General features: G+C 44.8%; 1 protein-coding gene across 1 annotated transcript; it reads right to left on the reverse strand.

Annotated features, from left to right (window-relative positions):
* Nucleotides 1-78: 78 nt before the first annotated feature.
* Nucleotides 79-4,169, reverse strand: LOC109423322 (BOS complex subunit NOMO1). The gene is made up of 3 exons (XM_019698252.3): nt 3,919-4,169; nt 2,776-3,835; nt 79-2,641 (listed from the first exon to the last, which is right to left on the reverse strand). The coding sequence occupies exons 1-3, from the start codon at nt 4,074-4,076 to the stop codon at nt 251-253; spliced, it is 3,609 nt and encodes a 1,202-aa protein (XP_019553797.3). The 5' UTR covers nt 4,077-4,169; the 3' UTR covers nt 79-250.
* Nucleotides 4,170-7,746: the final 3,577 nt, after the last annotated feature.

The following is a 7,746-nucleotide window of genomic DNA, read 5'->3' on the forward strand; positions in this document are numbered from 1 at the left end:
TAGTTTACGTTTTCAACTACGAGTCCAGCGCTTTCACATTCCCAAGGATTTCTCTAGAATAACGGTCGCATCGTTCGGTACGGTTCGAACCTTGTTTTATTTTGTATCGAATGCACCCACCCACAATCTCTTATAAATTATTTCTACGATTTCCATCAACACCTTCGATACTCGTTCCAAATAAAATTAAACCACTTACCTTTCCTACGTTCCTACGCTCCACTAACTTGACTAAAATGTGAGCTGCCCTCTAGTTGGCCTTCTTCACCTTCTTTTTCTTGATCGCATTGATGCTCGACGCGAGCTTCTCGATCTCCTTCTCGTCGAATGCCTCCGGTTCGTACCGTTGCTCCTTTGGTCGCGACTTGCTGACGAGGTCCCCGATAAGACCTCCAAGTTTGCTCGACACGATTCCCAGCAGCTCCAGCGCCAGGTCCTGCTTGAAGAAGATGAACCCGACCAGCAGGATCAGCACGATGGCCGACAGCGAGTTTTGGTTGAGATCAGCTTCGGCGGCGCGCAGTTCCGGCCGGAAGTGCATCTCGGCGAAGAAGCTACTGCTGTTGGCGGTGAATTCCACCGTGGGGAGGGAGTATTTGTAGTTTTTGTCCGACAGGGTGGAGGTCAGCTCGATGTGGTAGGTTTTGGCGTCGAAGGGAATCCGCGGGAAGAAGACCATGATGCCGGGGTTGACCTTGCTCTTGGGATTCAGGGGAGACTCGATGCGCTGCGAGTGAACTGGGGAATCGCTGCCCTTTTTGTACAGGAAGATCTTGAGCGACTTGTAGAAGTCGTTCTCCGAGGCCAGCACCCGGATGGTAACGTCGACAAAGGCGATGGGGCTGATGGCAATCATGTTGACGTCCCGGACGTCACCCTTTTCGACGTTGATGACTTTTTCTTTGGGGATCGAGCGGTCAACGTTAGACGATGGTCCATCCGTGCGGACTCGGACGCGGTACTGACAACCCGGATGAAGTCCCCGAATGCGGTATTGGCCGTTGGCTTCACTGGTACTCTCTTCGAGGTGATTACTGCATTTTTCATCGGTAACGGCTTCGACGGTAACCTTCGGGAATGGTTCTCCGTTGAGGGAGGTGATGGATCCGAAAATTGAGAAAGCCGTTCGCGTGCCCTGTAGTTCTTCGTTGACTGTTGCTCCGTCCTTAACCTGGATCAACTTGGAATTTGGCTTGAATTCGTATTCCTTCATCATTGCTCGGAGATAGTATTCACTTGGGGACAAAGAGTGGAACTTGATGGTTCCATCTTCACCTGTGACCAAGTTTTTCCGGTAGCTCTCGGCGCCGGACAAAGACAGCAAAACTCCTGGCAATCGGTTACCGGAATCATCCTTTACGGTAACGATAATCTCGCAAAGCTTGTGGCCGCTGAATGTGTTAGTGGCCTTATCGAATGTGGAAAACACATATGACTCCTTCTCAGCGGACAACTCGACTTTCAAACTGGAATCGATGGGACCGAACCGGAACTCACCCTGATCGTTTGTCAGGGCCACCAGCGGGGACAATTCCGCATTGCTCGGGAAGAGTAGAGTAATTTTTGCATCCTTGATCGGAGGATTGGTCTTACCGTTGATCAGCAATCCTTTCCTGGCCATGATTTTTGTTGAAACTTCGGTGCAATCCGAAGCCCCGACGACTTCCAACGAGGTTGGCGAGAACAGCATGATGTCACTGACCGGAACCAATGTAATCCGCTCCCCTTGTTCTAGGAAGAAATCATGTTGATAAACGTTGGCACCTTCGAAGCGTTGTCCACTGGATTTAAATTCAATCATTTCCGTTCCTGACTTGGAGGTGACCTGTGTTTTGTAAGTGTCCTTCTCGTCCGCAAGAATCTTGACTGTATGGCGATGGCTCAAGGCGGAAATGCTGACCGGTGCAACATCAGATGTTGCAAAGCTTTGCGGAACATCCACGCCATAACGATGGCATCCGGACAAACTGATTTCATAGCTTCCTGCTTTCGAAACGCAGAATGTGTTCATACCGGAAGTGAGCAACATTTCTTCCGACTTCGCACCTTCGATGTCCTTTTGCTGATAGGTCATCTTCACAGCGTGACTGGACACAATGGAAACCACGTATCCGTTCTGCACCAACGTCGGAACCGTTTCCTGTGCGGTTTTAACATTGATCTTAACCGTATTCGATTGCCAGCAAAGCTTTCCCTTGGGAACACTCACTTCGTAACTACCGGGAAGGACATTTGCAAACGAGTACTTTCCATTCTGCAGTTCAGCGTTCAAAGCCTGACCAGTCGGATTGCCGTTGGAATCCAGCGAAGTCAGCGTAACACTAACGTCCTTCAAGCATGCACTTCCAGCGTCCGGAAGGCAACGAACCTCACCGGAAACGGTGGCCCTCAGCTGTGAGAAAATGATTCCACTCTGGGGAGATCGGTCGACGTGAATCGACTGCGCCAGAGGGAAAAATTGAATTCCGGCGGCGTGTTCCTCCTCGCTAGTGACAACACGGACAGTGTAGTGACCACTTTCCAGGAAAGTGCACCACTCGCCGGCAGCGTTCGGATTTGTCGAAACCTCTACGGTAGCTGGGGAGTCTTTCTTCGTGATGGCCACGCGGTAGGACTTCTTGGATATTACTTGGCCGCAAACCTGGGAAAGGGAAAGAAATATTGAGTTATAAGAGGGGTCTGGAAGTATTCTGCCAAGAAGTGTTATTAGTTTGTAACTTTCATGCTGAATACCCACGCCTTTACAATACGGGCCCTATTCGAATGTTCACTCACCTTGAATCCCGACACGACGACATCCGGAAGTGCCGGATTGCTCAGCGAAATCTTCACGATATGATCCTTGAACTGCAAATCGTCCGCCGTCACCTGAATGGTGTAGGTTCCCGCTTGAATGTTATCCAGCGTGTACTTTCCATCGCTTCCGGTTGTTGCCACTTCCTTTCCGTTCAACTTTACTTTAGCATTGCGGACTCCTGGTCCATCGGCAGCTTGCAGCACCTTGCCACTGACGCTAAATCCCGTCACTTCAAAGCTTTCCGCCAATCGCATTCCGTCGCGACCCACTTGGAATTCCATCGCTTCCGGCCGGATGTGGAACTTGATGGCTTTGTTGTTGAAGAGTGGGACTACTCGATACTTGCCCGACGACACTCCGGCGAAAGTGAAGGTTCCGGTCGCTTTGTTAGCCTCTACGTAACAGCGGGGAGAACTAGAGAATTTGGGATCGGTTCCGGTCACAGCCGGAACATTATCGGAAGAACACTTCAACATCGCTTCCGCACCTTTCTCCGGATACAGCAGGAACCCAACATTTCCGAATGGTTGCCCATCGCTGTGCACCCGTCCTTCCACGTCGAATCCAGACACAACCAGAGATTTCGCCGCAATCTCTGTATTTCCGGTGGTCACTGTAACCGAGATTTCCGACTTCACAAAGTGCCACTTGTCGTGCTTCACCTTGATCACATATCGACCGGACTTGATCGGAGTAAACGAAAAGATCCCATTGCTGTCGGTGAAAGTCTGTCCAATTTTCGTGTTACTCTCCGACCGCAATTCAACCTGAACTCCCTTGGCTCCCACGTCATGTCCATAAATCTCCACCTTCCCAGTGATTCCAAAACCCTTAAAGATAAAATTCACGTCCTTCCCTTGACTGCAAACATCCGTAGCCCCGTCGAACTTGACCGGCACCTGTTCCGGCTCGAAGCTCCACCCCGGAGGTGGAATAACCTTCAAAACGTAATCTCCCTTGTCGTACAGCGGAATAAAATAGTACCCATTCGAGGGCGAGCAGTCCGTTTTGATCTTCAAACTACCCTGTGGGTTGTACCTGAAAGCAGCACCGAAAAAAAGTTACAAATCACCACACCGTCCCGTCATAATTTAATTAACACACTCTAGTCTAGTACTCACAGTCCAACTTCCACCTTGCTGAAATCCAGATCGGAGTTTGCATTTTTGATGAAACCACCGCAGCCGAAGACTTCGTTTGCGCCGGCCTGTTGGCAAGCCAGCAAGGAACAACCGAGCACCACCAACACCAGCTGCATCACGCTACCGAAGCGGGACATTTTGTCCCACTTTTTCGACTAGAATCGGTCCCGAAAAAAATTGGGAAAAGTGCAATCCGTCCGCGCACCGAACCGAATGAGACGACGACGACAGTGATGTGCGAAGAACGGTGCGTGATCAATCATTACTGACGATAATGATGATTGAGGATGACGTTTCGCCAGCTGTCACCTGGTGGCGCAGGGTTGTCTTTCACACTGATCGTGAATCCACGCACAAACGTCCACAATTGGGTTCTTTAGGGGTATCCGGATTATTTCAAAATCCGATTCTCCGCCCAAAAATTAGTCGAAATCCAAAATTTCATAATTTTTGGAGACCGGGAACTATTTTTAAAATTCATTTAAAGTTTGTATGGGAAATTTTTTTTGTTCGGGTCGAACTGTCATTTTATCGATTGAACTGTCATTCTATCCACGAAAATTAAAACAGTTTTGTAAATTTAACCATCAAAACAAAGGTATTGCAATCCAATAAATTAATGTTATACTCAGAAAAATGAGCTCTTTCGATTAGGCTATAGAAAATAGCAATATTTTATTCACTAAACAACCCAATTGTGGTTTCAAATTTAAAAAAAAAATCAATGATTTTTTTTATTTTTAAACGAAAAAGCAACTTTTTCTAAGCCACTATATTTTATCAGATTTATAGAACTCTTTTTACCCTTCTTACACCCATAAGAAGGGTATAAATACCGCTTGGAAAACCGACTTTCGATCCGAGGCCCGCAGGGCCGAGTCACATATACCAATCAACTCAGCTCGACGAATTGAGCAAATGTCTGTATGTGTGTGTGTGTGTGTGTGTGTGTGTGTGTGTGTGTGTGTGTGTGTGTGTGTGTGTGTGTGTGTGTGTGTGTGTGTGTGTGTGTGTGTGTGTGTGTGTGTGTGTGTGTGTGTGTGTGTGTGTGTGTGTGTGTGTGTGTGTGTGTGTGTGTGTGTGTGTGTGTGTGTGTGTGTGTGTGTGTGTGTGTGTGTGTATGTATGTTACAAAAAAATGTCACTCACGGTTCTCAGCCGTCTGTTGACCGATTTGAGTTCTCTTGGAAGCAAATTAAAGCTACTACATCCTATAGGAATACTATACTATAGTAGAACGCTATTGAATTTTAATTTGATTGGACGTTCGGTTACCGAGATATCTTTCAAAGAGTGCTAGGGAGTAGTACAACTTAATTATTTTAGATATTTTTGACAAAGTGTATCACCATAAATTTCTCAGTCGTCTATCAACCGATTTGAGTTCTTAAGGCCCCAAACGAAAGCTACTATATCCTAGTAGATCGCTATTGAATTTTATTTTGATTAGACGTTCGGTTACCGAGATATCTTTCAAAGAGTGCTAGGGAGTAGTACAACTTAATCATTTTAAATATTTTTGACAAAGTGTATCACCATAAATTTCTCAGCCGTCTATCAACCGATTTGGGTTCTTAAGGCCCCAAACGAAAGCTACTATATCCTAGTAGAACGCTATTGAATTTTATTTTGATTGGACGTTCGGTTACCGAGATATCTTTCAAAGAGTGCTAGGGAGTAGTACAACTTAATCATTTTAAATATTTTTGACAAAGTGTATCACCATAAATTTCTCAGCCGTCTATCAACCGATTTGGGTTCTTAAGGCCCCAAACGAAAGCTACTATATCCTAGTAGAACGCTATTGAATTTTATTTTGATTGGACGTTCGGTTACCGAGATATCTTTCAAAGAGTGCTAGGGAGTAGTACAACTTAATTATTTTAGATATTTTTGACAAAGTGTATCACCATAAATTTCTCAGCCGTCTATCAACCGATTCGGGTTCTTAAGGCCCGAAACTAAAACTACTGCATCCTAGAAGAACGCTTTTGAATTTCATTCCGATTGGACATTTTGTAACCGAGATATCTTTCGGGGAGTACTTTGGAGTAATACAACTTAACTTTTTAAGAGGTCTTTGACAAAATGCTTCATAATAAATGAATCAGCCGTGTGTCAATCGATTTGAATAGACCATTCCCGTCTGACCTAACCCCCCTGTTTCATATTTTTCTTCGAAAGACAATTGGTTTTGATGACAATTGCCGCTTTCAGATTTTTTTTTCATGCGCTCCTGATTTTCTTACAAATTTTCAAAAACTGGGAATCTCACCTCTTTTTTAAATAAAAATCATCATGCGAAGTAGTTTTTGGCAACCCTATAAGTGGTGATCTTTTTTTTCACCTCTCAGAAAGTGAGAACCAACTGGCAATCCTATTGATTGATGCACCAAGCGGTAAGAAGAAGAATTTTGACATCCAAGCGGTGTGCCGTTTACATCCATCGACCAATCAGCGACGAGGATCTAATCGACGGCACACCGCTTGGATGTCAAAACTTCTTCTTCGTTTCGCTTGGTGCATCAATCAATTAGGGAAGATTCAAATATTACGTCCATCGTTTTTCGGGATTTCTAGACCCCCCCTCCCCCCTCTGTCACGCACTTTTCCTATACCCAATACACGTACTGTCACACTTTTCTAGACCCCCCCCCCCCCCTCCCCCAAATCATGGACGTAATTTTTGAACGTTCCCTTATATATGTTTGTTTACTCTGACCTGTCAAACCACAGAGCAAAAAACTGAAACCCGCGAAAATCTCCCCCTTTCACGAAAAAAGTGAAAATCTTCGCCAGCAGACGTGAAAATCCTCGTGAAAACCTTTCGTTTTACGCTTTTCGCATAGGTAACATCTGGTTTGATACATCGAGTTGTAGGTATATTGAATATATGATGAGTTTTGATTATTTTTCTTAGAAAAAACAATCCGAGGATTTCTCGCCGTCAGGTCGCATGAAAATATCAAGACGGATAGTTCCGGTGGTGGAAGTGCCTTACGGCAGTAATCAAGGACCGAGCAGGCCCTATACGTAGGGTTACCATATTGTTCACACATGAAAAGAGTACATTCAAGAATTTTGATAAAAGAGTACAAAAGAGTACAAGAATCGATTAAATACTGTTTGACACTCGTGAAGTTTTTTATATTTAAATTCTGTGAACCATACTTGACACCTAAAGATAGGTAAATTTTCTAACGAAGTGAAAAACTAAAGTTGTGTCTACTTAAGGACAGACTTGTTAGAATCCCAAAATGGCCGCCACAATGACTTTGGCACCTACTCACGATTTCGAGAGCAAACAAAACCAGCGCAACTGAACTTTTTATTCTAAGCTAATTAAAAGTAAGCAAGAACAGAATAATTAAATCAGAGAGTAAAAAATTCGAAGATTCAAAGTGAAGATTGACACTCTTAATTTTTCATTCGTGTTTAGCCACATTCATTGTCAGCTGAATGCCTTTCTTTTTTCATTCAATTCTCTGTCACGAATATTTTTTCGCACGTCGTTAACTGTCCAATTTCTGTTAACCCTTCAGCGCGCGCGCTGTTGTAAAAAGTACAACACTACCAAAAAACCTCGCTTTTCGTATACAGCGCGAGCGAGGTGCAGTTTCGGTTGGTTGATGGCGCGCGTTCTGGAAGGTTAACAGACGCACAATCCGGCTTAATGGACAAATAGAGAACACAATTAATATTCTAATCAACTACTATACACAAGTTTTGAGGTGATTGGAAGTATAATCGGGAGTTACGGTCCAGTAATTTTTCTCAGTGAAAATTATCAGTGACAGAAAAATGAATG

The sequence above is a fragment of the Aedes albopictus genome, chromosome 2 (genome assembly GCF_035046485.1).
Source record: "Aedes albopictus strain Foshan chromosome 2, AalbF5, whole genome shotgun sequence".
Taxonomy (NCBI): domain Eukaryota; kingdom Metazoa; phylum Arthropoda; class Insecta; order Diptera; family Culicidae; genus Aedes; species Aedes albopictus.